General features: G+C 38.5%; 7 protein-coding genes across 9 annotated transcripts; 6 read left to right on the top strand and 1 right to left on the bottom strand.

The window, feature by feature from the left end:
- Window positions 1-1,518: 1,518 nt before the first annotated feature.
- Window positions 1,519-3,853, top strand: LOC106324248 (alpha/beta hydrolase domain-containing protein 17B). The gene is made up of 5 exons (XM_013762250.1): window positions 1,519-1,964; window positions 2,618-2,654; window positions 2,742-2,978; window positions 3,059-3,106; window positions 3,188-3,853. The coding sequence occupies exons 1-5, from the start codon at window positions 1,663-1,665 to the stop codon at window positions 3,662-3,664; spliced, it is 1,101 nt and encodes a 366-aa protein (XP_013617704.1). The 5' UTR covers window positions 1,519-1,662; the 3' UTR covers window positions 3,665-3,853.
- A 2,099-nt stretch (window positions 3,854-5,952) lies between these two features.
- Window positions 5,953-8,788, top strand: LOC106309336 (rhodanese-like domain-containing protein 11, chloroplastic). Its single transcript, XM_013746373.1, has 10 exons — window positions 5,953-6,257; window positions 6,380-6,475; window positions 6,557-6,664; window positions 7,156-7,252; window positions 7,459-7,498; window positions 7,581-7,655; window positions 7,944-8,031; window positions 8,132-8,199; window positions 8,377-8,449; window positions 8,541-8,788. The coding sequence occupies exons 1-10, from the start codon at window positions 6,108-6,110 to the stop codon at window positions 8,622-8,624; spliced, it is 879 nt and encodes a 292-aa protein (XP_013601827.1). The 5' UTR covers window positions 5,953-6,107; the 3' UTR covers window positions 8,625-8,788.
- A 248-nt stretch (window positions 8,789-9,036) lies between these two features.
- On the top strand, window positions 9,037-12,148 carry LOC106309322 (serine/threonine-protein kinase AFC2). 2 transcript variants are annotated; one of them, XM_013746360.1, is made up of 12 exons: window positions 9,037-9,285; window positions 9,666-9,849; window positions 10,065-10,091; window positions 10,181-10,334; window positions 10,463-10,511; window positions 10,612-10,726; window positions 10,862-10,953; window positions 11,038-11,188; window positions 11,276-11,340; window positions 11,432-11,529; window positions 11,634-11,736; window positions 11,827-12,148. In XM_013746360.1, exons 1-12 carry the CDS (start codon window positions 9,184-9,186, stop codon window positions 11,962-11,964), a joined length of 1,278 nt encoding a protein of 425 aa, XP_013601814.1. In that variant the 5' UTR covers window positions 9,037-9,183; the 3' UTR covers window positions 11,965-12,148. The 2 variants fall into 2 exon arrangements, with proteins under 2 accessions (XP_013601814.1, XP_013601820.1); XM_013746366.1 differs by lacking the exon at window positions 9,666-9,849 and having other exon boundaries at window positions 9,089-9,285; window positions 11,827-12,116.
- Window positions 12,149-12,486: 338 nt separating this feature from the next.
- LOC106317062 (manganese-dependent ADP-ribose/CDP-alcohol diphosphatase) lies at window positions 12,487-16,775 on the top strand. 2 transcript variants are annotated; one of them, XM_013754931.1, is made up of 3 exons: window positions 12,487-12,662; window positions 12,967-13,827; window positions 16,135-16,775. In XM_013754931.1, the coding sequence occupies exons 2-3, from the start codon at window positions 12,978-12,980 to the stop codon at window positions 16,617-16,619; spliced, it is 1,335 nt and encodes a 444-aa protein (XP_013610385.1). In that variant the 5' UTR covers window positions 12,487-12,662; window positions 12,967-12,977; the 3' UTR covers window positions 16,620-16,775. The 2 variants fall into 2 exon arrangements, with proteins under 2 accessions (XP_013610385.1, XP_013610378.1); XM_013754924.1 differs by lacking the exons at window positions 12,487-12,662; window positions 12,967-13,827 and adding an exon at window positions 15,487-15,716.
- A 674-nt stretch (window positions 16,776-17,449) lies between these two features.
- On the top strand, window positions 17,450-20,656 carry LOC106294546 (pachytene checkpoint protein 2 homolog). The gene is made up of 14 exons (XM_013730133.1): window positions 17,450-17,712; window positions 17,789-17,852; window positions 17,921-18,027; window positions 18,109-18,176; window positions 18,263-18,366; window positions 18,458-18,562; window positions 18,727-18,816; window positions 18,920-18,995; window positions 19,324-19,393; window positions 19,468-19,538; window positions 19,636-19,726; window positions 19,947-20,074; window positions 20,155-20,283; window positions 20,374-20,656. Exons 1-14 carry the CDS (start codon window positions 17,496-17,498, stop codon window positions 20,512-20,514), a joined length of 1,461 nt encoding a protein of 486 aa, XP_013585587.1. The 5' UTR covers window positions 17,450-17,495; the 3' UTR covers window positions 20,515-20,656.
- A 122-nt stretch (window positions 20,657-20,778) lies between these two features.
- Window positions 20,779-21,361, top strand: LOC106307182. The gene has a single exon (XM_013744060.1). It carries the CDS (start codon window positions 20,856-20,858, stop codon window positions 21,270-21,272), a length of 417 nt encoding a protein of 138 aa, XP_013599514.1. The 5' UTR covers window positions 20,779-20,855; the 3' UTR covers window positions 21,273-21,361.
- A 152-nt stretch (window positions 21,362-21,513) lies between these two features.
- On the bottom strand, window positions 21,514-25,041 carry LOC106307170. Its single transcript, XM_013744049.1, has 7 exons — window positions 24,830-25,041; window positions 23,500-24,380; window positions 23,286-23,409; window positions 22,921-23,175; window positions 22,570-22,719; window positions 21,916-22,479; window positions 21,514-21,848 (listed from the first exon to the last, which is right to left on the bottom strand). Exons 1-7 carry the CDS (start codon window positions 24,857-24,859, stop codon window positions 21,741-21,743), a joined length of 2,112 nt encoding a protein of 703 aa, XP_013599503.1. The 5' UTR covers window positions 24,860-25,041; the 3' UTR covers window positions 21,514-21,740.
- Between the last annotated feature and the right edge of the window lie 1,770 nt (window positions 25,042-26,811).

The following is a 26,811-nucleotide window of genomic DNA, read 5'->3' as shown; positions in this document are numbered from 1 at the left end:
GGTCCATATATCCATGCATGTGTAACAACAGCCTAACATCATAAGAAAGAATAGATGAAAAAAGAAGAAGAAGATAATTACAACAAGAAAAAGAAGAGGAAACAAAGTGTATGGGAATAGAGCGACATTGATGATTCATTTCTCGGTCAGATCTTCTTCTCTTGGAACTTTCTTCCAATCTCTCTTATCCCAACCTCGGCCCTTAGCTTCTCGACCAGTCATCTCCATTAGTTTTCACGCTTGTCTCTTTGCCTTCCTCTATTAATTAATTTTGGATCCATCACCAACGTTTTATTATTATTGAATTATTTTTTTATTAGGTTACAAATCTCGTCAAAATCACGGGAGAACGAAACCAGCTTTGAATTGTACATTCTGAATAAAACTAATTCTAAAGACAATGCTAAGCGCCCATGGAGACAATTTATTTCTACTTACTGAACCTATGCAAGTATGCAACATTAGGAAATAAGGTATGTGTCCTAGGTAGAAAGTGACGATGACTGCCTGACTGGTCCTAACTAAGGAACCATTAGTTAAATGCTAATCGTTTTACTCTTTATATCCCATTAAACCATCTTTGTTGCATGTAAGAAAGGATGGTCGAATCTTACTAATGTCATAAAACAAAGTAGAGTAGCCAACTTGCCTATGAGATCTTCATCGACGTTGATCGTTTTAAATTTAAGAAAGCTACATAATAAGACTTATTATAGTTGACAAAGAAAACAGAGAGGATGTATATAAAAAAACTTTGACGGCAAAAAGAAAAGGTTGGAGGGATGGATGATTGGTGCCCATCCTCCTAACCCATGATGCTGCCAGTAAATTCTTTCAAGGGCAACCAACCATCCACGTGTACCTTCAAACCCTACAACCTGTCATTACACGTATCTTAAATTTTTTGATTAGTAGCCCCAAAAGTTCTTTTCTTTCATATTAAAAACACAATCTTAAACCATATTGCAGAAAACAAATCTAGCTGCACAAACTTGTGACTTTAGAATCTTTTTTTACTTGTAATGGACTCCATGATGTTTATCCATGTGAATCACACATGCTCTCATGAGTCATGAGTTAATAAGGCTAAGCACTAGGATAACTCGTAGGTTAGAATTATTACATATTTTTTACTACAAAATAGCATTCTAATTTTTTTCTCTTAAGCTAAATTAAATATACAGTTAGAATATACTCCCTGTAACATATAAAAATAATTGCGAATAGTGAAATGAACTAATGGAAATAAATTTGAGTTTGTTAATTTATATGTTGAAAGATGTAAAAATGTTAATATTAAAAATAAATAAATTCCGGAACAAGGGTTTTGTTTTTAGAGTCTCAATACAGACAAGATCCCCATTTTAGTTATCGAAAATAATAAAGTTTTAAACTTTTTTGAAAAAATAAGATCAAAAATGTTTACGTTGAAAACAAGAATATGAAGAAGGTTCAAATCGGTGACCGGTCATCAGCCCCGTCGTCTCTCTAAAAAAAGAAAAAAGAAAAAAAGAAAGAGAAGGAATGTTTCATAGCAATCATCACCAGCTTCGTCTTCTTCTCTGAAACAACTCCAGCTACTACTTCTTCACTTATTATTATTATTATACACTTTACAGACTTACAGAGAGAGAGACAGAGGAAAGGACTTAACTTGGAGATATGGGAGGTGTGACATCTTCAATGGCGGCGAAATTAGCCTTCTTTCCGCCGAATCCGCCGTCGTACAAGATCATCAGAGACGAAGCAACGGAGCTTCTGCTCATGGACCCTTTTCCCCACCGAGAAAACGTCGACGTTTTGCGTCTCCCCACGCGCCGTGGCACCGAGATCGTGGCCATGTACATCAGGTACCCTATGGCCGTTACGACTCTTCTGTATTCGCACGGGAATGCTGCTGATATTGGTCAGATGTACGAGCTCTTCATCGAGCTTAGTATTCACCTCCGCGTCAATTTGATGGGGTTAGTTCCTTTTTTTTTTTTTTTTTTTTCTTTTGTATTCTCTTGCTGATACTGAAGCTGGATTTGAATTTACTAGTACAGATCTTTCTGAGAAAGTTTTGATTTTTTTTTTTTTAATTGCTCTGTTTTCTGGGTTTTGTTCAAGTAGATTTGAACCTTCCAGATGCAGAATCTAGAATAGTTGTTGTGTGCTCTCAATGCTGATAATCTCATCGCTGAACTCTGCTTAAGGTTTTTGGTTGAATTAAGTGGATTTTAGTGTTTATGGAAGAGTCTTGTTGTTTATGGAAGATTTTGTCTTTATGATTAGTTCTTAATTAATCGAGATCAAAGGGGACAAAAAAGCAGTTTTGAGGTTTAGGGTTTAGGGTTTGAGTCTGATGTTTTGGTTGTGTTGTTGACATCAAATGGTCTTTGGGCAAAAAACTTAAAATTTCTGGACATTTCAGATCTGTTTGTGAAGGCAAAGTATTGAAATGCCAAAATGTAACTCTTTGATGAAACACCTTTCTGGCTCATACAAACCATAAACTATTAACCTTGTTGTTCTGTCTTGTCTTAAAATGAACTGGATGGAATATACTAGGATTTACTTCCGTAAGCTCACAGTTTCTACTTATTAAACTCCTCTAAATATGTTGTGGTGTTTACAGGTATGACTATTCAGGGTATGGCCAATCATCAGGGAAGGTGAGTAACTACACATCCTAAGGCTCTCTTTAGTTCTACCATTCAAATATTGTTGGTCCACCCATACAAAGCTCGGGTTTGTTGCAGCCCAGCGAGCAAAATACTTATGCTGATATCGAAGCTGCTTACAAATGTCTGGAAGAGAATTATGGAGCGAAGCAGGAGAACATTATCCTATACGGTCAATCTGTTGGTAGTGGTCCGACCGTCGATTTAGCTGCACGTTTACCTCGACTAAGAGCTTCCATTCTTCATAGTCCAATTCTTTCTGGACTTAGAGTCATGTATTCCGTTAAGCGAACTTATTGGTTTGACATATACAAGGTAAGCATCATATACCCTTTTTGGTTTCTATACATAATGTTTCTTACTTTGACACCTTTTTGTTTGATCATCTTCTTCAGAACATTGACAAGATCTCGCTGGTGAGGTGTCCTGTCCTCGTGATCCATGTAAGTTTCCCTTCTTTCTTGTATGGTATGGGACCCTTTGTTCAATCATCTTCAGTATGGTGAAAGCTTCTCGATGTGCAGGGAACAGCGGATGATGTGGTTGACTTCTCGCACGGGAAGCAGCTCTGGGAACTCTGCCAAGAGAAATACGAACCGTTATGGCTCAAAGGCGGTAACCACTGTGATCTCGAACTCTTCCCCGAGTACATTGGCCATCTCAAGAAGTTTGTGAGCGCTGTGGAGAAATCCGCATCAAAAAGGAACAGTTCTTTCTCAAGAAGAAGCATGGAAGGAGGGTGCGAACACCCTTCTCGGCATAGCGTAGATGCACCGAAGAAGAGCAAGGACGGAAGAGAAAAACCGAGGAAAAGCGTGGACAGGCTGAAGTTTCAGGGATACAAGCTGAGCCACATAGAGAGACCTGAGAAGCTGAAGATTCCGTTTGAGGAAATGGAGAGGTCAAGGAGGAGTGTGGACATATACAGAGATAAGTCTCAGCCGATGGAGAGAGCACGTAAGAGTGTGGATTGGTTGGACAGAAACCGAATTAACGAGTGAAAAGAATGGGGTTTGATGTTTAAAGATTTGTATTTGAGTTTTTCATTTTAATTTTATTGGGATGTGTTTTGTATTGCAGTTTTTTTTTTTTTTTTTTTTATGTATTGTAGTTTTTGTTTCTGTGTCTCTCTGAGGAATCAACAGATAATAGATTTTAACCAATTCGGCAAATTCTCTGACTGTTCCTACAAAATACTTTTGACTGGTTTTTATTGTTCATTGATAATGTCTTCTTGTTGTTGGTTATATGCAGTATTTTTAGAATCGGACCGATCTGATAGTTTAACGAGATTCTACCATAAACCGTCTTATAGTTGGGTTGGATCATAAAGTTGTTAAACCGACCGGTAGTTGAATTAGGTTGTAAAGTTATTGAACCGGATAAAAACGATTAAAACAATTAAAAAAATCCATTAATTGGATGAACAAAATAAAATTATTTAATGTTTTATATTTGATGTTTATTCTAATTCTAATTATTTATCACATTTTCTAAAGTTATTTTAAAATTTGTATATATAAATCATTTTATATAATCTGTGAACCAGATTCAAACTCAGTCAAACCATATTAAACCATAATTCAAATACTTAGGTTCGATTTAAGAAACATTGGTTATAGTAATTAGTAAGGACCTACCATCTGGATTAAGATTAAAGTTTTGTTTGTTTAGCTACTAAAAATGCAACTCATCCAGATGGATCATCCGAATGACTTTCAGAAATTTAAGCTCAATTTTAAAGTTCATCCAGCTGAACCAATTTAGATCATTTGAATGGAGATGATTCATTCAAAATGGTATAATGTCTATTATGCCTTTAATGTAATTCACAAATTACAAACCTAAACATAATATCATTTTGTCACAAACGAAAACTGACAAAACCACTAAAACGCGTTTTTCCGCGAAAACCTAAAAACTAATTTTTCACGTCAAACCCCCAAAAGCATTTTCCCGCCAAAATTGGAAAAACGTGTTTTTACGCCAAATTTGCAAAAACGTGTTTTCATGTGAAAATCACAAAAAACATGTTTTCACGCCAAAACCCCAAAAACGCATTTTCCGCTAAAACACAAAAACACGTTTTCCCGCCAAAATCGCAAAAACGTGTTTTCTCGCCATAACCTGTTTTCCCGCAAAAATTGCAAAAACGCGTTTTCACGCCAAAACCCCCAAAACGTGTTTTCCTCCAAAAAATCACAAAACGCGTTTTCCCGTCAAAATTGCAAAATATCGTTTTTCCATCAAAATGAAAAATCTTCTATTCTCGCCAAAACCGAATTTTTTTGTTTTCCTGCCAAAACAAAAAAAAACCGTATTTTCCCACCAAAACCGAAAATCTCATTTTCCCGCAAAAACTGTAAAAATGTGTTTTCCCAACAAAATCGCAAAATCTCATTTTCCGGCCAAAATCGAAAAATCTCGTTTTCCCGCCAAAACTGCAAAAAAGCGTTTTCCCGTCAAAATCGCAAAATCTCGTTTTCCGGCCAAAATCGAAAAATCTCATTTTCTCGCCAAAACCGAAAATCTCATTTTCCCGCCAAAACCGCAAAAACGCGTTTTCCCGCCAAAATCGCAAAATCTTGTTTTCCGGCCAAAATCGAAAAAACCCGTTTTTCCGCCAAAACCGAAAATCTTGTTTTCCCGCCAAAACCGCAAAAACGCTTTTTTCCGCCTAAATAGCAAAATATTGTTTTCTGGCCAAAACCGAAAAGTGTGTTTTCCCGCTAAAACCAAAAAATCTTGTTTTCCCCCAAAACCACAAAAAAACTCGTTAATTTTGAAATAATTCTAATGTAAATATATTAGATTAAATAATTAAATATAATATAGTTAAAATTAATATCAAATATATGATTAAATCAACACAAGGGTATTTTGGTAATTTGTTTAGTAAACTCATTTAGATGGAAATGATTCATTTAGATGATTCATCTAGATGAGTTATTTGGATGGACAAATAAACAGTCATAAAAATATGAATGGATCATCTAAATATAAATCATACAAAAGAATCATCTAGATGGAGATTACAAATGGTGAAATAAACAGCCTTGAAGTTGTTTTTGGAGGGAGCATGCTTAAAGATTATGTAAATGGGCTTCTCTTGGCCCATACATATTGGTCCCCTCTTCCTAGGCTTCCTAAAATGTACAATATTTAAAATTATCCAAACTCTAAACAAAACAAAACAAGTAAAGTACTAGCGGTCGTGTCGTGGATATAGCTTTTGGTTTGAGAGAACCGAATCGGTTTCTAAAAGAATGTTTCGATGAAGCCGAAACTAATCATCGGTCCAATAGCCCGAAACTGAATATCTCTTTTTCTTCAAAGATTTATCCTTTTCGACTTTTACTACTCGAAGTTGATTAGATTTCCTGGATAATCAAAGTTTCATCCTTTCTCTGTTCCGCTCGCTGAAAAGCTCATAACCTCTAAAGCATGGAGTCTCTATCCCTTCCCATTCTAAATCCTCTGTTACCTTCTGGTTCTAGTCTTTACAGAAAACAGAGCTCGAGGATGACCTCTTCAATGTCATCTTCAGTTAGTTTCGCCACAGGAAGAACATCTCTGTCCACCGTTCGCCGCTCTGTAAGTTGTCGATTCTCCATATCTTTATGTTTTACCATTTGATTTGGTTAATGGGAATGCGAAGGTTAAAACTTGACTCTCATTATTGTTTGGCTCATTGTTTGTTTGTTTGAATGGTTTAGAGAGTAGGCGTTGTTAAGATGCAAGCGGTTGATGAAGATATTGATCTGAAGCAAATGAGAGACATGGCTGCTGCCAAGAAGCGTTGGGATGGTTTGGTACGATCCTCTTTTTGCATATTTGTCTTAAAAGTTGGAACATATGAGTTATAGTGTCTCTTAAACTTATTGTTTCTGTAGTTGAGAGAAGGAAAGGTGAAGCTTCTTACACCAAGAGAAGCAGGCTATGCCATTCAGCTTTCAAACAAACCTCTACTCGATGTCCGTCCCTCTAGCGAGCGCAACAAGGTAACATTCTCGTGTTCAGGGCCGGCTTAGATAGGGGCGAGTGCCACCGGGCCCAATCTGTTGTTCCCGTGTTTCTTAATAGATAAGGGCCCGATTTTTTTAAAAAATACATGTATTTTTATATTAAAAATAAGAAAAAGGGTCCAATTTTTTTTATATGAAAGTATTTTTTTATTTTCATAGATTTATTTTTAAAGATACTTCTAGTATTTTGAAAAAAAAGATATATCTCTTATCCATAGATGATGATTGCCTCTACCTTCACTGTTAAATGATCATGTTATTGTAAAGACATGATTAATATCTCTTACCGTAGCATGGAATGTTCTTAAGTTTAGTTTGAGGTCCTTGGCCATTGTAATTGTTCCTCATTTTGATGCCTCTTGTTAAGAAATGTTAAGTCAGATATCATAACACTCTTAGACCATAGTGTTTCATTGATGTATTATTTTCTCGTTTCTTTCGTTCTGTTTTTTTTTTCTCCTTAAAAGGCATGGGTCAAAGGCTCAGACTGGGTTCCTATCTTCGACAACGAAGACAACCTTGACGCTGGAACTCTTTCCAAAAAGGTCACCAGTTTTGCTATGGGTACTTCTTCTTCACCACCATTATGATTGTGATCTATTGGCTCTAGTGATGTTGGATCAACAAAGTATTGTCCTCTTCTCAATATTTTTGCAATGTATATCATCTTCTAATCCCATCTAGAATATAGACTAAAACTTGAATACACTCATTTCATTATATTGCTCTCGGTTTTAGACAATGACTTCACCATGTTTCCATTTCTACAGGTGGATGGTGGAGTGGTACACCTATTTTGTCTTTCAATAAGTATGTCTGCGCTAGTAAGCTGATCTTCTTGTATCCCTCTTCACATACTTACTTCTTTCTTAGTTGCCTACTTCCTTCGCAGACTCTTCTTGTCAAAGGTTGAGGAGAAATTCCCAAAAGAAACAGAGCTGATCGTTGCTTGCCAAAAAGGATTGAGGTATGTGATACATTAACTGGTATCATAGTAGTAGCTAGTATTAGATTATTACATTAAAAAGGGAAATTTTTATAGTCTTAGAATATCAACATTCTTGGTGACAAGTGATCCCAAGCAACACTCAGTCAAATTTCAGTGGAGAGTGTTTTCAAGTTTTTTTGTCAAATGAAAGTTAGTGTTACTAAAAGTTAGTATGTTGATATTACAACTGTGAATCACAGAGTTCACCTTATAGTTGGATGATACTCAAATTGAAAACTTCATTGAACAATTGTTTTTTTTTGTCAGATCCTTAGCTGCTTGTGAGCTACTTATTAATGCTGGGTATCAGAATATTTTCTGGGTGCAAGGCGGTTTAGAGTCTGCTGAAGATGAGGTTATATCACAATTGTTTTCAGCTTTCTGTTTTGTACTTTTGTCTTTGTAATTCTACATGGATGACTAATTCATTGATTATGTAAAACATCCTGACATAGGATCTAGTCACAGAAGGTTCTCAGCCATTGAAGCTTGCTGGGATTGGGGGTTTTTCAGAGTTCCTCGGGTAATGACTTCTCTCTTATGCTACTTATACTTTCTCATTGCTTGAAAAAGGTAAAGTCTCAAAGACAGTGCAGAGATAAATGGAGAAAAGTAATCATCGATTATGTGTGTTTTCTTGTACATCATCATCATATGCAGCATTTGGCATTTTGCTTATTATAGATCCTTTTGGCTGCAGTTGGACAGACCAGCAAAGAGCTCAAGCTGCGAAAGAAGGTTGGGGGTACCGTTTAGTATTTACTGCTCGTCTGGTGAGTTTCTTTGCATCCAAAATCTCTCTTGTTAGCTTTTTGTCAATTAGTATTCCTCTATTGAGTGGTGGTCTCATGTCATGTTTTGTAGTTTGGAGTTATTTTGGCTGCGGATGCCTTGTTCCTTGGTGCTCAGCAACTTGGTCATTATATTCAGGAGTTGAGAGGTCACTAGGACTCTCTCTGTAACCAAGCTCCATGTGGTTGTCATTCTTCTCTTCACAAACAAAAAGCTGTAAATTTCTGTTGAAGATTGTAGTTTTTGAGGTAGAGTAGTTGAAATCGAGATACTGAAAAAGAAAAATCTTTAAATTTTGGAAAATCTTCAATTTCTGTTGACCAAATCTTCAAAAAAGTTGTGAATGGGAAGAGAGTTTCCGAATATTCGGCTCAGGAAAAGACAAGATATTCCATCTAAACTGCGTGTAGTTTTAAGACAAACCTAAAAACACTTCTTGCTGTTTCTTCGTTTGGCATATTCCCCCGTCAATAATTGCGCCAACCCAACTCTAGTTAATTCCAGCGCGCAAGTTCTAACTAACCCTGGTTACACTACGTTCTTACACGTGGACGGTCGAGATCGTTCCCGACTGCTTCTCGTTCGCCTCTGGTTTAAAACTAGGGTTAGGCCACGATTCTGTTTTACCCAAAAGCTCATCTCCATCGCCGTTTGGCTCTCTGAAAAAATCATCCTATTAGTTTTTTCTTTGCTCGATCTGTTCGAATCTGTGATTATGGAGATGGAGCGTGTTCACGAGTTTCCTCACACACACATGGATCGCCGTCCCCGAAAGAGAGCGCGTCTCGGCTGGGACGTGTTGCCTACAGCGCCTAAGGTATAAGATCTATTCACCTCCTTAATCTACGAATCGTAACTATATGTTTTTTGTATGATTCCTTCGGATCTTCGATTTTTTTCTTCAAATTTTATAATCGATCTATATATTTGTATTGATTCTTCCGGATCTGCGATTTGTTAATACAATTTTGATCAATTAAGCTCTTAAAAATACCAATTCTCATGTAATTATGTGTTATTCTATCTGATTCAATCAGATCTATCAATCAGATTTTGCCATGATCGATGTACCTTGATTGTTTGGATTTGGATGTTTGTCTTAAGATGTTAAGAGAGATTATAGGTCAACTTTTAGGCAGTAGAAGGATAGAGGGAGGTATTCATCTGTATATGTTAAGGTACATGAATATTGTGTAGGCTCAGGTAGGAATGTTTTGTGGACAAGAGATTGGGAATTTGTCAAGCTTTGGAGCTCCTTCGGAGATTAGTAGCTCTTCTCTTTCTGTTAAGACTGTTGCTCGTAATGATTCTCCCCCGTGGCGTGAAGATGACAAGGATGGACATTACATGTTTGAACTGGGAGATGACTTAACCCCACGCTGTAATCACACTTTTCCATTACCAAGAAAAAACTGTTTTGATAATAATCAAGTTAACCTTGTAGATATATGTTTCTAGTGGCTTTGAATAAACTTTAGGTGTTGTGCTGGTTTAATCAGTATCCAGTGTAATCTGGTGCTTTGAAGAAATAATCAATTTGTAATATTGATTTCTAATTCATTGTTCTGATTTCTCTTTGCCCTTTTTGTTTTGCAGATAAAATATATAGCAAGATGGGAGAAGGTATGAATATATGTTTGTTGTACTACTTTATAGTTTTTACATGTTCCAGTGTTGTAGTCGTATCTTACTCAAATGTTTCCTCCTTGTAGGTACCTTTGGTCAAGTGCTAGAATGTTGGGATAGGGAGAGGAAGGAAATGGTGGCAGTGAAAATTGTTCGTGGAGTGAAGAAATACCGTGAGGCGGCTATGATTGAAATTGAGATGCTTCAACAGCTTGGTAAACATGACAAAGGTGGCAATCGGTGAGTATTATCTGTTGATTTTTTTTAATCATGCAAGTATGCAACCATGAATCACAAATCTGATTGGGTGAGGCATAGTTTCTCAAGATTTTTTTTTTGCAAAGGTTAAATTATTTTATTCTTTGCAGTTGTGTACAAATTCGGAACTGGTTTGACTATCGTAACCATATATGTATCGTAAGTGTTTTAGTCAAATTTTGAGATGCCTATGATTTTTCCCAGCTTGGGAAATGTGTGGGGTTAAATTTTTGTGGATGGGTTTAAATGGATGGAACAGGTATTTGAGAAGCTTGGATCAAGTTTATACGATTTTCTTCGGAAAAACAATTATCGCTCCTTTCCCATTGATCTTGTCCGTGAGATTGGCTGGCAACTCTTGGAATGTGTAGCATGTGTGTAGTCTTTGCAGTCTTTTCAATCTACTTGCTATTGCATTTTCATCTTTGTTTTGTTTGTCGTTGCATAAAAGATTATACTCCTCCCGTTTTTAAATGTGTTTTTCTCTTTTGGTTTGTCTAATTTTGCAGTTATGCATGACTTGCGCATGATTCATACGGACCTGAAACCAGAAAACATCCTCTTAGTCTCCTCAGACTATGTGAAAATTCCCGAGTACAAGGTATATCTCGAATGCCTCTGTATGCGACTTAGTGTGGCCAACTAGTAATGTGCTAATGAAATTTGGTTGTGTTTTCTGCTGCAGGGTTCCCGATTACAGAGGGATGTTTCCTATAAACGAGTACCTAAATCAAGTGCAATAAAGGTTATTGATTTTGGTAGCACAACTTATGAGCGACAGGAACAAAGCTACATTGTGTCAACTAGACATTACAGGGCACCAGAAGTCATTTTAGGTGAGTAGCTCCTGTTGTAAAACAAGTCATGTAAATTCTAGCTTCTGATAATTACAAACTAATGGAGACACTTGGTTTGTGTGGTAGGACTTGGCTGGAGTTATCCTTGTGATGTTTGGAGCATTGGGTGTATCATAGTGGAGCTGTGCACGGTATGTGTCTGAAGTTGTTGATTGTTGACAAAGGTTTGGGTGTGTATTCTTTTTTTTTTTTGTTTCTAATTGAAAGATTTGAACTTTGTAGGGAGAAGCATTGTTCCAAACACATGAAAATCTTGAGCATCTAGCGATGATGGAGCGTGTTCTTGGTCCGTTGCCTCAACAAATGCTGAAGAAAGTGGAGTGAGTCAAAAATAAAAAAATGCTCTGAAGTGATCATATCCGCAGCCATATATCATATGGGCGGGTGTTTAACTGTCGTTTTGTCTTTTTGGTGTGATATAAAGCCGACACGCAGAGAAATATGTGAGAAGAGGTCGTTTAGATTGGCCCGATGGGGCAACCTCAAGAGACAGCCTGAAAGCAGTATTGAAGCTTCCCAGGCTTCAGGTTCGTCAAGTGTTTGATTTAGTGAAGTGTTACTAACGTTTAAGCTTCATTTGTGTTGCTGACAACGTTCATGTGTGTGTGTCGTTGCAGAATCTGATAATGCAACATGTGGACCATTCGGCGGGAGAGTTGATAAACATGGTGCAAGGGCTGCTTAGGTTTGATCCGGCGGAAAGACTAACCGCTCGTGAAGCACTGAGGCATCCTTTTTTCGCAAGGAGAAGATGACGACGTGACCTTGAATTTGACGACGAGGAGTGTTGTATATAGTGAGATGTATGTTTGTAGTAGTAAAAACTAAAACCTTTACGAAATGGTGTTACGTGACAACCCTCTACGAATTCTGATATCATTAATTAAAACAAATGCTTTGAATCACTCTTTTTTGAAGTGAAGAGCGATTATTTGTCTATCATCTTTGTTTCATAAAGTTTTTGTTCGTCTATCGTCCGAGTTCAAGGTAATCTAACTGTGTAATAACTGTGTAATGTGAACAAAGAAAGAGCCAGAAAATGAATGGATTATTTTCATTGAAATTATTATAAGCTGCCGCTTATATGGAGTAAACGTATTCATGTTGATCAATGAGCCAGCCAAATGACAAGAAAATTAAATGAATAAAATAAACTTTACTCAACCTAATTTTGTTTAGTTAAATGAATAAAATTTACTCAACCTAATTATTATTTAGTTTATTAAAACTCTGTCAGGCCCCATTTGATGAGGCGTTACGCAAAGAAAATACTTAATTAACGGGACGAGACAACATGTAGTTTTTTTTTTTCCATCAGAGAGAGAAAAACTACACGATTTGCAAATAACAAACAGAATACCTTCCGTATATCCTCCTTTCCGATTCCGACTCACCTCCGCTGGTAGCTCTGACCGATCCTAACAGAAGACAAATCTCGCAAAGCTATACAGTTGTAAGTCCTTTGTCTACCATAATGCTGTTTATTAATTTCTCATACAACAACTTCCGTCTCCTTTCACAATCTTTGCGTGAGATCGAGCATTGACGCCGTCCACAATATTGTCTTACATCACAATTGATGTATTAATGATTCTTATTTCCGAAAAATAACTTCAATTGCAGAAACATCTGGTCACAGATGTACACTCTTTCTATTCGTCTGCATCTAATCTAAGTTCTAACAAATCTTTAAATCCTCACTTGTTATGTGTTTCATAACATTTCTAACAAATTTCTGGTTTTTTTTTGATGTTCAGAGGAGTTCACGATGGGTTCTGTAACCACACAACCTCTCTTCTCCTTTGGTGTCATCGCTGACGTCCAATACGCAGACATTCCCGACGGACGTTCCTTCTTAGGCACTCCTCGATACTACAGAAACAGCATCCTCGTCCTACAAAAAGCTGTCCAAGCCTGGAACCAACACGGAAACCTCAAATTCGTCATCAACATGGGTGACATCGTAGACGGGTTCTGTCCCAAGGACCAATCTTTATCCGCCACCAAGAAACTCGTCGACGAATTCGAAAAATTCCAAGGCCCCGTCTACCACATGATCGGCAACCACTGCCTCTACAACCTCCCACGCCGAGAGCTGCTTCCTTTGCTCAACATCCCTTCTCGTGACGATGATTACAACGCTTACTACGACTTTTCGCCTACGCCTGAGTATAGAGTCGTGGTGTTAGACGGGTACGACATCAGTGCCGTTGGTTGGCCTGAGGATCATCCCAAGACGCTCGCTGCGTTGAAGATACTCGACGAGAAGAACCCGAACTCAGAGAAAAACAGCCCCGAGGGGCTTGTTGGTGTTGAGAGGAGGTTTGTTAAGTATAACGGAGGCGTTGGGGAGAAACAGCTGGAGTGGCTGGACGGTGTGCTTAAGGATGCGACGGAGTCGAATCAGAGAGTTATCGTCTGCGGGCATGTGCCTATGAGCCCTGGTTGTGCGTCCAGTGCTGCTTTGTTGTGGAATTTTGATGAGGTGATGAGTGTTATACACAAGTACGATGTTGTTAAGGTTTGTTTGTCGGGGCATGATCATAAAGGTGGATACTTTGTTGATTCTCGTGGGGTTCATCATAGGTCGCTTGAAGCTGCGTTGGAGTGTCCACCGGGTACGTATTCGTTTGGGTGTATTGATGTGTATGAGAACAAGCTGTCTCTTGTTGGTACTGATCGGATGCTGAGCACTGATTTTGAGATCTAGAGGAGGATTGCTAAATGATAAAATGGCTTGAATGCAGATATTGTAAACACCGTTCTATTTTTATATGATGAATACATTCTTTTCTTATTGTTGTTGTGATTGTAATATCATACGGCTGCATGTGTACCTATGTGTTTTTATGCTTTGGGAATAAGGTGAAAATAAGATATACATTAGTTTCAATTGATTGGTTATGCATATCTTTTGTAGTTTCTAGCTGAATACAGGTGGTACGTACTCATGTGTTCAGGTGATTTAACACATACTTACCAGTTATGCTTCTTTAATACATTCAGTCCAGATAACAAAAGAGGTATAGATAATGTTTTGCATAATTGTATTTTTGGATCTGTTAGTGTTGAGCATCTCAAACATTTCTCTATACAATAGCATTTTATCTTATTATAGATACATACATTAGAGCAAAACACAGATTTTAATTACAGAGTTCATCTGTTTTTGAAAGAAAATATAGAGATGAATTACAATCCTAAAATGTAAGAGAACTCAAAACTGTTTTTTTCATCTCTTTATCATTATTGTAGTCATTGCAACTCAAACAATAAAAGACTTAAACCATGATTAACCCGGAGTTTTTAGAGTGAGGTTCTTAGCGGAAGTTAAGAAACAGATACTCGTATTTCAAAGAAATGTTGAAATTTCTAAGGATAAAGTTTCTTTTTTTTTTCACGGGTGAAATTCATTCCATAGAGGAAACACGGTTTGATACATTAATTGGCGGATGAAAGAGCAATCCCCAGACACAAGAGTTCACATGAAGGCGGCAACTAGAACCCACACCGGAGTAGCTTTTGCAACAAAAAAAACAGACTAAAACTAGACAGATGATTTACCAATTGCCCAAGAACAGTAAACAAGATGACTTAGCAGAATTTAAAACATAGTAGGAGCCAGTGATCGGGAATTGTCGTTGCTGCACATAGCCCGCCACACGAAGAACTCCACCTCCTGCACCCAAGACACCACGACTTATCGTTGCTGCTCACGCCCGCCACACGATAACGTCCACGACACCAAGACCCTATGACTTCATTACTCCAAGATAGAAGTCCAAACAAACTCTTCACGACAAACGAAACGAACCACTCCAGACCCACTCATGGAAGAAGAAACGAAACGGCAAGCGACCACTAAAACCACCACCATACGAAGTAAAATCTGCTAAATCAACTCTCACCATGGGGACTCTTGACATCAACAAACTAAAACTTGAGCCACTACAACATTTAGAGACAACAAGCAATGATGAAGTTTGACGGTTTCCAATTGCTCCAACTATTAGTCTCCTATTGATAAGAATTCAGTTTGTGTACTAACGCACAATCACCAATGGCACATTACGATCAAACTACATCTCTCCAACAATCACAATCCCGACTCTAAGCTAAGAACCGAACAACACAGTTCAGACCGAAAAAGCATAAAGTTTATTTTGAACAAAAAAAAAAAAAAGTTTATCTCTTACAATGTATCTTAAATGAACTATTGACTTTTCGCATTAATCGTATGATGGTGACGTAAAATTTCAACGATTGAAAAACACACTAGACTCTTAAAAAGCTCATGATCACACGATAACTACAATATCAAGTCTTCGTTATATAATCCCTCTTCTGGAAAAATCAGATTCAACGATGGCCGTCCAAACTTTCCTCTTTGCTTCACTTATTATCTTCTCATCGATAGAGTCGAACCATGGAGCTACCGAAGTTAGTCTCTTCACCAACCTTGAAAATTCACTCGAGGTCACGGCTAAACCCACAAGGGTTGGTGTAGGTTTGTAAATTGTCGTTGCCTTTTTGTCTAATAATTTTAACTTTTGGTTCATAATCTTGCAAATCCACCACTATAAACGATATTCATGTTTAGTGAAAGTGCCTTGTATGCTATAAAGAGTATAAGTAATAGAGCTGACTGCAGTTGAATATATTATTTTGAACTAAATAATAATATGATTTTTCTTTATGTTTGTATTTAACTATGACTCTGTTAAATCCAGGATAAAGTAGTGGAATTATACATAATAGTAGATAATCAATAACTGAACCAATGTAAACTTAATTTAGTATTTTAGTTATGATCCCGAAAATTTTTAAAAAAATTTATTCAAAATATATATGTATATACAATTTATGTTTGATCAACTAAACATCTCAGACTCTCTATACTTTAATTTGTACATACTTGTCTTTAGTATGGGAAGCTGGAAAAGATATAGTGAGAATTACATGGATGCTGAAGTCATCGGCCAAAGTCAATGACGATGCTGCCTTCAAGACCGTCGAAGTGAAGCTTTGTTATGCACCGATCAGCCAAGTTGACAGACCATGGCGCAAGACACATAACGAGCTCTCTAGGGATAGAAGCTGCCCTCACAAGATTGTGTCAAAGCCCTATGATAAGATCCCTCAATCACTCAACTGGACCGTCGACCGAGAGACCCCCACTGGAACTTACTTCATACGTGCCTACGGAACTGATGTAAATGGCTACGAAGTAGCATACGGACAGAGCTCGGACGCGGAAAAGACGACTAATCTCTTTAGCGTCGAGGGTATTAGTGGTCGTCACACGTCGCTCGACATAGCATCCATATGCTTCAGTGTATTCTCCTTTGGTTCTCTGCTAGTCTTCCTTGTTAAGGAGAAGAGGAAGGCCAAGTTACAGCAGCGGAAATGAATTTATTAACTTTGAGGTCTTTGCTAAGTCGAACAAGAAAGTGTTGGACAATATGAATGATCGTTGTGTTAAGAAAGATGTTGTATTTATTAGATGATAAACATCATCTGTTATTAGTTTAGATATGCTAAGTAATACATTGTCTTTCTGTATTTACTTTCCCTGTGTCGTGTATGTTTGGTTATCAAGTTGGAGCCAAATCGAATCGTTCGATATAGACTTTCACCAATTATACGTAAGATTTGGCTCACACAAGCTGAAGGGATTATCAGAATTTTTAAGCATCAGTATTAGATATTTTATAAATCTGATTAATTAACAAAAACACTATCATATATAAGATAAAATTTTAGATAATTGAAGCGCTAGCAAATACTAAGTTAAATTTTTTATATCAAATGATAACTAAAAAAATAAAAATGTATGTCAGCCTTATTTTTTTGACACTAATTTTTTTTCGAAGGAGAAAAATAACAAAAATAACATTCTTTAAAGAGCACGCATACACAATTGAGTTAACTTAGTTCAGAATTAGAGTTCAATTTTTGGCTTGGGTGAAATTTAGGATTTAAAGATTAAAATTTATAGTCCAGAATTTAGGATTTAGTATAAAATTAAAAAAAAAAAATAGTTATGTAAACTAAATATATTATTAATTAATGGTAACTTAATCTTTTTATTTTATGATGTTTTAAGAGATTTGATCTTGAAATTTATTATTTTCATATTATTTTGCTAATTACTTTGTTTTACAATTTCCCTAACTTTTCAGTGATTTGCGACCAGTAAAAAGAAATAAAAAAGGTGCAGTGGGAGTCCCGCCCATTCCCAAATCTGAAAAAAATTGAAAACAATCGTGTTTCTCCAGAACACGCCATGAGCACTCCCATGGAGATTGCCGAGCAAAACCCTATACTCGAGCCTGCGATTCATCCTCCTCACGACGCTTCCATGGAGGTCTCTCACCAAAATTGCAGTCAACCAACGATTATCGCCGAGCAATTAGGCGTCGGAGAGCCACTCGCCGCAACCGATCCTCCTCCTCCTCCTCCAGCTCCTACTCCCCTCCACGAGACCAAGTTCCTCGTATCTGGTACAAACGATTCTCCTTCCTTGCGTTTAGCTGCTCGATTCGATTTCAATGACTATCCTCATTTGTGTGTTTCTAGTGGAGGTCTGCTTAAAGCCATCAAGCACCGCTCGTCTCGAGGACGTCCAGAGAGCTGTTGAACGGTTTGTGAAATTCATTTCCTCGCTTGCCTTCACCGTGTTTCCTTAGTTTGTGTGTGTTTTGGGTTTAGGATGCTGGAAAATAGGAGCATGAGCTATGTAGATGGCCTTGTTCTCATACCTCCACACGACTTGTTCCTCGTCGAAAATGTGCAACGTATATGTATTTGTGATACAGGTAGTTGTAGATTCTAATCACCTATAGAGAAAAATGCAAGTGATGTCACTGATGTTTTTGCCTTATTGCATGCATCTACAGAGGAATGGGTGAAGAATAATGATGTTCTCTTGTTCTGGCAAGTTAAGCCTGTTGTCCATGCCTTTCAGGTATATGCAAAAGTTGAATAAGGCACTGGCCTTTGTTTTCTCTTGCTGCCCATCTTGTACCTGACTTGTTTTTAATCTACATTCAGTTAACTGAGGAAGGACCGTGTGAGGAACTGGGCCCTGATGGACAACCTTCTAGCTTTAATGAATGGATTCTACCTGCTAAGGAGTTTGATGGCTTATGGGAAAGGTGTGTCTTGAGTTTGGTGCTGACTTGGTTGTAAAGCAGTAATGGGTCTAAAACAATTTATTCAGTGGTCTGGATTTTTTTTTGTGTCCAGCTTGATCTATGAATCTGGACTTAAGCAACGGTTACTACGTTATGCCGCAAGTGCTTTGCTGTTCACGCAGAAGGGTGTTAATCCAAATCTCGTTTCTTGGAACAGGTGAGTGACATTAGTATGGTTTTTCAGTACATGTTATATCTGCTTAGCAAGCTCAATTTCTTTTATGCCGTTCTGTTTGTTCTTTAGTGTCTAGATCTGATGTTTAATCTTTCTGTTTCCCGTTTAACCTTGAAGCATTTATGATTCGTTGAAAATTTCTGCAGGATTGTTCTTTTGCACGGACCACCAGGGACTGGCAAAACATCTCTTTGCAAAGCATTGGCTCAAAAGCTTTCAATTCGATGCAACTCCAGGTCCTCTTCTACACTAAATGTTTCCCTATCAGAAGAATCTATATTGACTGTATTATTTCTGTTCTCTTTCTGTTTTGACTTTCATCTATGCTTTTTTTGTCAGATATCCACATTGCCAATTGATTGAAGTCAATGCTCACTCTCTATTTAGTAAATGGTTCTCTGAAAGTGGCAAGCTGGTATGATACATAATTGCTCTTTCTTTAACACTTGTCTTAGTTTCCCCTTTAGCATGCATTTTAGACAGTAGGTTGGTTCAACAAGCTGGTTTTGAACTCTTGGGTTATTGGACTTCAAATTCAAATCAACTTAGTTAACTAACCACTTACAACTGCCAGCTGCTCTAGTGGAATTCTGTCATGTCATAGTAGACTGACTTGGAATTATTTTATGTCTAGTACTGATATCACAAACTTCACCAACAGTTGTAAAGTGATAACATATTTCTTAGAAGAAATTTATATTGGAATCTGTTATTCTCGCTATGTTTACTAATTCACAATATAGGTTGCCAAGCTTTTCCAAAAGATCCAAGAGATGGTGGAGGAAGATAACAACCTAGTATTCGTATTGATCGGTGAGTTATTTGTCATTGTTTTTGATATAGTTGACTTGTTTCTCCTGTTAGGCCTGAGATTGTTCTGCCTGCAGATGAAGTTGAAAGTCTCGCTGCTGCACGGAAAGCTGCATTGTCTGGTTCAGAACCTTCAGATTCCATCCGGGTATCCCAACTAGCTTTTGCTCATCATATCCACCTAGAATTTGCGAAGGTTTAAATTCTTAATCCTCAAAGATCAAATCTCACCGTGTTTGTAACAGGTTGTGAATGCACTACTTACACAAATGGACAAACTCAAATCAGCACCGAATGTGATAATCCTTACAACATCAAATATAACTACTGCTATTGGTAAGCTGGTGGTTCTATTTTGATCCTGTTCTTAGCCTCATGACTTCTTTTTTCCACCATATATCCTTATTCCTCTTCATGATAATCAGCATTGAGTTCGCAATAGAAATGTGACTTCGCCTGGCTACCAATAATGTTTTACATTCTCATTTCATCGTCTCTGAAACTGTGTTCCACATTTAGGTTTTGTGAGATTTACACATGAATATTCTTGTTGCAGATGTTGCTTTCGTGGATCGAGCTGACATAAAAGCTTATGTTGGCCCTCCAACTCTTCATGTTCGTTACGAAATATTGAGGTCTTGTGTTGAGGAATTAATAAGCAAAGGGATCATATCAAGTTTCCAGGTACAATACAAGCTCGCCCATACTTTTTCTGTTAACTCCACTGAAGGAGGAGCAATTATATCTTATAATTTTTGGTATAGGGCTGTGATGGACTCTCTATTCCAAGCTTTTCGAGTTTGAAAGAAAAGGTGAATGCAAATGAGCTTCATGATACAGATACAAATCCCTGGTTCTGTAAACAATTGGTAGAAGCTGCGAAATCGTGTGAGGTTAGACTTTGTGAATACTTTTGTACTGACTGTAGAGAAGTGACAACAAAGCTGAGAATGTTATGAATTTGGACGAACTTCTTGATGCAGGGTTTAAGTGGGAGATCACTGAGGAAACTTCCGTTTTTAGCACACGCAGCACTTGCAGATCCACACAGTCGTGATGCAAGTAATTTCTTGTGTGCAATGATAGAGACAGCAAAGAGAGAGAAGTCTGAACAACCTGAATGACCCATTTTTGTGTGAGGTCATAAACAAATATAACAATGGAGAATCTTATAATAATTAGTTATTGATTCTACATGTTTTTTCCTTTTAAGTTGTGTTGTTCCAACGCTTCTCATAGCTAAAGATAATGTAGTATAGTGAGTCATCAGAAAATTAAAGGCTAGGAAAAACACAAAGTCATTTGAAAAAAGAATAAAAGAAAAAAATAGAAAAGGATGAGTCAGACAGAAGTTAGTAGGTTCGGACAAGAAACATAAGGCTCACATTTAAAGCTGACATAAGTTTGGGTCTATAATAATAGCTTGGAGCCCCAAAAGTCCCCTCCCAAATGGAGAAGAAAACAGATGAGGAAGAAACGAGAGGCTAAAGATGAAAACGAAGAAGAGAAGAAGAAGAGAATAGAGCTGATGAAAGCAGCAGCACAGGCTTGGCTCAGCCACTCCCAAACCTCTAAAAGCACTGTTTTGGAGTTCGAGGCGAGAAGAAAGCATGCTTTTGTCAAAGGTAAACCTTCACGTTTCAAGATGGAGGCCTTATCAAGTACCAAGAAGCATCATCATCATCATCCTTCGTTTTTGGATTGGGAGTATGGGCAATCCTTGTGGGATCCGTACGAGATTCTTTCTGTATCTAAGAAACTGGAACGGGCACTCACGTTGGAAGAGCATACTTTCTCTGCGGATAAGACCATCAAGAAGAAGAATAGGGACAGCAGAAATAGCCTTAGGAGTTTGTTTAATCGTTCGTCGAGGAGATTTTAAACAAAGTCAAGATGCAATTACTTACTCCTTCAAACTTGTAAACGTAGAAAAGAAAGTGAATTCAATAATGACTGTCTTCAATTTGCTCATTTGGTTGCCAGCAGTTTTTTCATAAAGATAAAGTCGTGGAGGTGAATGAATAGCTACGTTCAGGAAGAATATAAATTGCATGTAAGAATCAAAAGCAAAAATGTAATCAACTGGACATAGAGGAGAGAGGGCGGTCAAGCGATGAAATCGATAAAAAAAAAAAGACTTGGTTGCATTCAAAATAAGAAGATTGAAAGCATAAAGTCTTTATACTTATTTAAGATAGTAGTAACATCATATCATCCATCCAACACGAAAGAAAGAAGCAAAGGAACACACCGAGTTCGAAACCACACAACATCATCATCAGGTTTTATTATTTATAAAACATAACCTTGTCCTGATAGATAGAAGTTCTCCCAGAATCAAACGGCCACACTAAGCCTCCTTCTCCTTCTCCCCAGTGAGGAGATCCATCACCACGCCTTTAATGCTTCCATTGTTCTTCTTCAGCAGCCTCTTGTTCGTCACATCATCACAGAACCCCTGCAGAAATTATCACATTGTCAATATCCCTCTCAATCTGGTTTTCGAATCTTCAATTCACACTTACCATTTCCTGAAGCTCCTCTAGGATAGGATCCCACTCGCTAACTCCACAGAGAGCGTCAACAGACTGCTCCAAGTTGTACTCGTTGTCCCTCAGGATCTCCTTGTTCAGATCAATCTCTTTAAAACCCATCTCCTCCAGCTCCTTGAGCATGGTTATCTCGACGTCGTTCTTCTCAATATCCTCTTGTAGAGGAACTGGGATGTTCTTTGCAGATGAGGAACCGCCACCCAACGCCTCAACGGTAGTAGGCTTATTTGGGAACTCGATTATGTTGAATGATGACGAAGACGAAGATGAAGATGGAGTAAGAGTGTTAGGAACAACAGGCTCAACTTCACCAACAAACAGGTCATCTTTCATCGGAATGTTTGATCCCGAAGAAGCTTCTGGTTCAACATCAGCACCTTTCACTATCCCAGGGTTAACACTGGGGCTGCAAGGCTGAGCTGGAACATGATTCACATTGATCCCTGAAAATTCTCTTGCAAAATTTTCTTCAGGAGAGGCATTCAAGTTCAGTCCATGAAACTCGTTCTCAACAGAGCTCTTCAAGGATGCATCAACCTGACCACGCAACCCGCAAAAAAAGAAAGGAATCAGATGATTGAGAAAAACAAAATTCCACGAAAATGGCGGAGAAGATTTAGTCAGTACATGTATCAACACCCAAACACGTTGCCCAAACTTAAGACCATTAGAGGAAGCCATCCTCCAATAAGAAATGTATCGACCAGGTGACTCTGGTGCAACAAATTCAACTTTCACGTCAAGCTCACTGTTGATAGGCACACCCTCCACTGGAATCTGCAATGGTGTTGACACCAATAAAAAATTAGTGTTATATATATATATATATATATAAAGAAACTATTGCCACTTTCTGTAGAAAAGAAGCTAACTCAAGCCACTAAGAGTAACTTCAACCAACATGATTGATCTGTAAGTGGAACTTCAGGGTATGTCTCAAGCAAAATAAATGGCAACACTAAGGATATAGTTTCTGACCTGTAAATCAACTGACAAAGAGCTGCTGAATCTGTCACCACCGATCCAAACGATCTGCGTGCCATGCGGCCACACCAGCGAACCGTTGTTCCTCATTTTCCAGATCTTGGTGAATGGAGCAGATGGAGCAACAACGGTTCCATCAAGTACATTGACATCAAGGACAAAGCGACTGTCTAGTTTAGGCCGAGTACACCTGAAATGTAAACCTCCGTGGTGTGGTCGCGGCACATGTCCCAACCAAGGGTTTGAAAACTATACGAAAGAAAGGAAGAAACGTAAGATCTCCATATAATAGCTATAATACAGACAGAGATGGTTATAGAAGAAAAGAAGGAAACTTAAACACAGAAAAAGAGTAATACTGGGGTAGGTAGTCCTCTAAAGGGATGTAGCTGTTGAGCTGAGACGGGCTTATCCATTCTTGTGTAATCCCCTTCATTGCCCATCACGGAAAAGCAGATGGTGCAAAGATCATAGTCTTCTTTGCTGCAAAATATTCGCCAGAGAAACAAGTAAGCATAATAAATTCGAAAGATGTCTGTAGTTCCTACATTTGCAAGTAAAAGATCTCCTTACACTTTAGACTTGAATCTAGGCCCAGTTATTGGAAGAACGCCACATCCATCACAACGGATGCCCTTATGGAAGACACCCAGTGAGGCCCAGTAATCACCATTGTTGGTCTTTTTGGAGTGACATACACGACGGGCATGCTTGTTGTGGCTCGTTGGATTTGGAGTGGAATCGATCACGGTACTGCCACTGAAGGGACACTCGTTGAAACTAGCACCAAGTCCACAGGAGGTTGAGTCAGCAACAGGTTCTTTCAAATTCGCAGGTTTTTTACCAGCTTGGGTCTTCTTAGATGCATCCTTCTTTTCATCAGTGGAAGGAACCTCCCTGCTCAAAGAAGGACCTGACGAGCCAGGCTTAGCAACAGGAGAGCAAGGGCTACTTTCCTGAGGACTTGAGAGCTTCCCGAGCTTGTTGATGCAATCAAACAGCTCACCAACCACAGGGCTAGAAGATGCCGCTTTAGATGTAAGGTCAATATACACCTTGGAAATGGTATCACGCATGGGGTTCGGCACAGCCATCATAACATCATTGAAACCCTTCTGGATCTTAGAAACCGGGTTCTGGTTATCAGGCATAACCGAGGCGGATGAACTCCCACTGCTATCTGAAGCAAAAGAGTTAACAGGCACACCACCGTTCGACTGCACAGTAATCTTCAAGAACTTAAGACGCTGATTCGTGACATCAGAGAGGTCGTTGTCATCAACAAGGGCCACCACATCCCCATCTTCATCAGAGTAAGTCAGAGAGAACTCAGCATCCAGAGGGAGGTTAAACAAAGCAGCGATCTTTCCCCTAAGAGCAGCCATGTCCAGATCAAGCTGTCCATTGGCTTTGAAAGGCACCCTGAAGCGCCTAAGCACACCTCCATAACTCACCTGCAATGAACACAAAGCTCACTTAAAATGAATCAAACAAACAAAACAACATGCAAAAAAAAAAGAAATTGTAAAATAAACAAATTAAAGGAACAAAACAAGCTTAGGGATCACGATTACACAACAAACTTATGATTTTGGGCAAGATAATTTCATTATTTTTTTTTTAAATATTTCTTAGGGTTTGTGCTTCTAGAAGATAATAGAGCTACGCATGTCATGAAAAAATCAGAATCTAGTCATCAATTTTCCGATTGATAAGATATGCATCGTCGATCCATAGGTAAAATTCAGAACGAAAGGACCGATTACAAGCAACAATAAATCTGGTAAACCTAGAACAACAAAAAAAGAACATAGACATGCGAGAATCGACACGATCGGCCAACAAAAACCTAGAATCGCACTACAAAACTGAGGATTCACAAATCAAGAAAAATGATTCGAACCTTGACGACGAGTGCAGTAGTAGAATCCATCGTTCACGGATTAGGATTGGGAAACAAAAGGAAAGCGATGAAACACTAATCGAGGATTTGGAATCGGGGAAGATGATTTAAAGCGAAGAAGCGTACCCGTTATCCGCTTATTTTGTGAACTACCCAGAAATATAGACGGTCGCGTTTTTATTTATATCGGAGACGATTGCTTTGTTTGTTTTTATTTAATTAAAACTTAGTTATGGTTTTATCTTATCCAACAAGATATTGACTTTTCTTGTTATTTGCTTTTTCACCAAGACAACCCAAAAAAACCAACACCGCTAAGTAAAGCCCAAGAAAGAATCTATCACAATAAAGGTGTGACATTATGAAAAATCAAAGGGATTACCTAACTATAGATATTGTTGTATTTAATGATTTCATATTTAATTGACTTTCCCAACAACATTTGTGATATTTTATAAATTTTCATTACTAAAAATATACTCCTTCAAAATATACATATGGAATTTGATTTTTATTAGCTTTTTTTTTTAAATATTAAATTTATACCATATTTTCGTTTGTGACGGAAGTACAATGAAGACAAAGAAAACAGAAAGACCAAAAACTAAAACAAAAAGCAAAGAATGAAGAAACTAAACTTAGCACTAAGGAGAACAAGTGACTAAACACATCTTGAAGAAAGAGGACCAGCTTATATCTCAGTATTAAAACCGGTTACATGTGAGACCAATGTTACCACGAGATACCGCTACTCCTGCTACTCCGGCCATACCTCGAAACCGAGAAGCAAGCGACTCTTGCAGCTCCATAAGAACCACCTAAAGTTGGAGACACAACTGGAATTTCGAGGCAAAGATAACGCAAGCCCGTAAACCACCCAACCCTACTGGACTGAACCGCAGTGTCTCGACAGTTAAGAGAAGAGGAGAGTGTGATCTTTGTTGAACCGAAAATATTTAGCCGCCTAACTCTTGAGGTCCAATCAACCTGAAACCCTTAGCCAAGCAGCTTCCTAATCACAAACATAAAAGATTCCCAGAGCAAAGTACCCAAAACCAGAAACGGCGCTAACTGATTCACACCTAGGGAAGTAACCTCGCCACGAAACCACATCGCCTTGAAGCCAAAACCCTGATTTTGCACATCACCGCCAAGACACCAAGACGAAGACGAGAAGAGTCTTTCTCTAAGAACTAAAATAAAATCGGGAGCAACCACATCGATCGATAATCAATTACCTGCACAACAAGAGACAAAGCACGACCTGCCAAAAAACGGACCCAAATTTACCGCATTTTGACACTGGGAAGGCCGTGAAATTGAAACGCGCCACCACCAAGAGAAAAACGACTCAGGTAGACCACACCAGATCCGCTATCTCTTGCTCGCGTTCCGCCTTTAAGAACTAAAGGACGGCTCTGTATTGCTCCACCGAAGCGAAAATCCGTTTAGCAACGAAGACACACCACAACAGAGAAGAAAGCAACTGATAAAACCTCCCAAAGAGACACCGTTACTATCTCCCGAGAAAGCCATGGGACCAACTTTCTAAAGAAGAGCAAACGTTAGACACGCCACCGCCGGAGCCATAGACGACCCTACACGGCACTGCGAACCTTGATTTGCACATGTCTTTGCCGGAAGAGCTTCGTTAACACACGATAACCAAAAGCCTCTCTGCCCGTGCGTCACCAAGAAAATCCTGTTGAGCACGACCTTGGCTTCGACTAAGAGCTTCACCGTAGTCAACTCGCCAAGACAAGGATCTGCCCTTAGCCAACGCCCACTCCAACAACAGAACCTTAGATCAAGAAGAACGAAACCCTTTTCTAGATCCGGCTAGGAGGAGACTCGTCTGGTCCCCATGCGCTACCTCCTTAAAGGGAATGGATCTCGACGGAGGAGCAAAATATCACAGATCCAACCCCTAACTACCCTCAAAGCCGACCCCTTTCGTCTTGCCGTCACACCAGATTCAAAGT

Source organism: Brassica oleracea, chromosome C1 (assembly GCF_000695525.1).
Source record: "Brassica oleracea var. oleracea cultivar TO1000 chromosome C1, BOL, whole genome shotgun sequence".
Lineage (NCBI taxonomy): Eukaryota > Viridiplantae > Streptophyta > Magnoliopsida > Brassicales > Brassicaceae > Brassica > Brassica oleracea.
The sequence above is the reverse complement of the archived record's forward strand: the minus strand, read 5'-3'. Positions and strand labels throughout refer to the sequence as shown.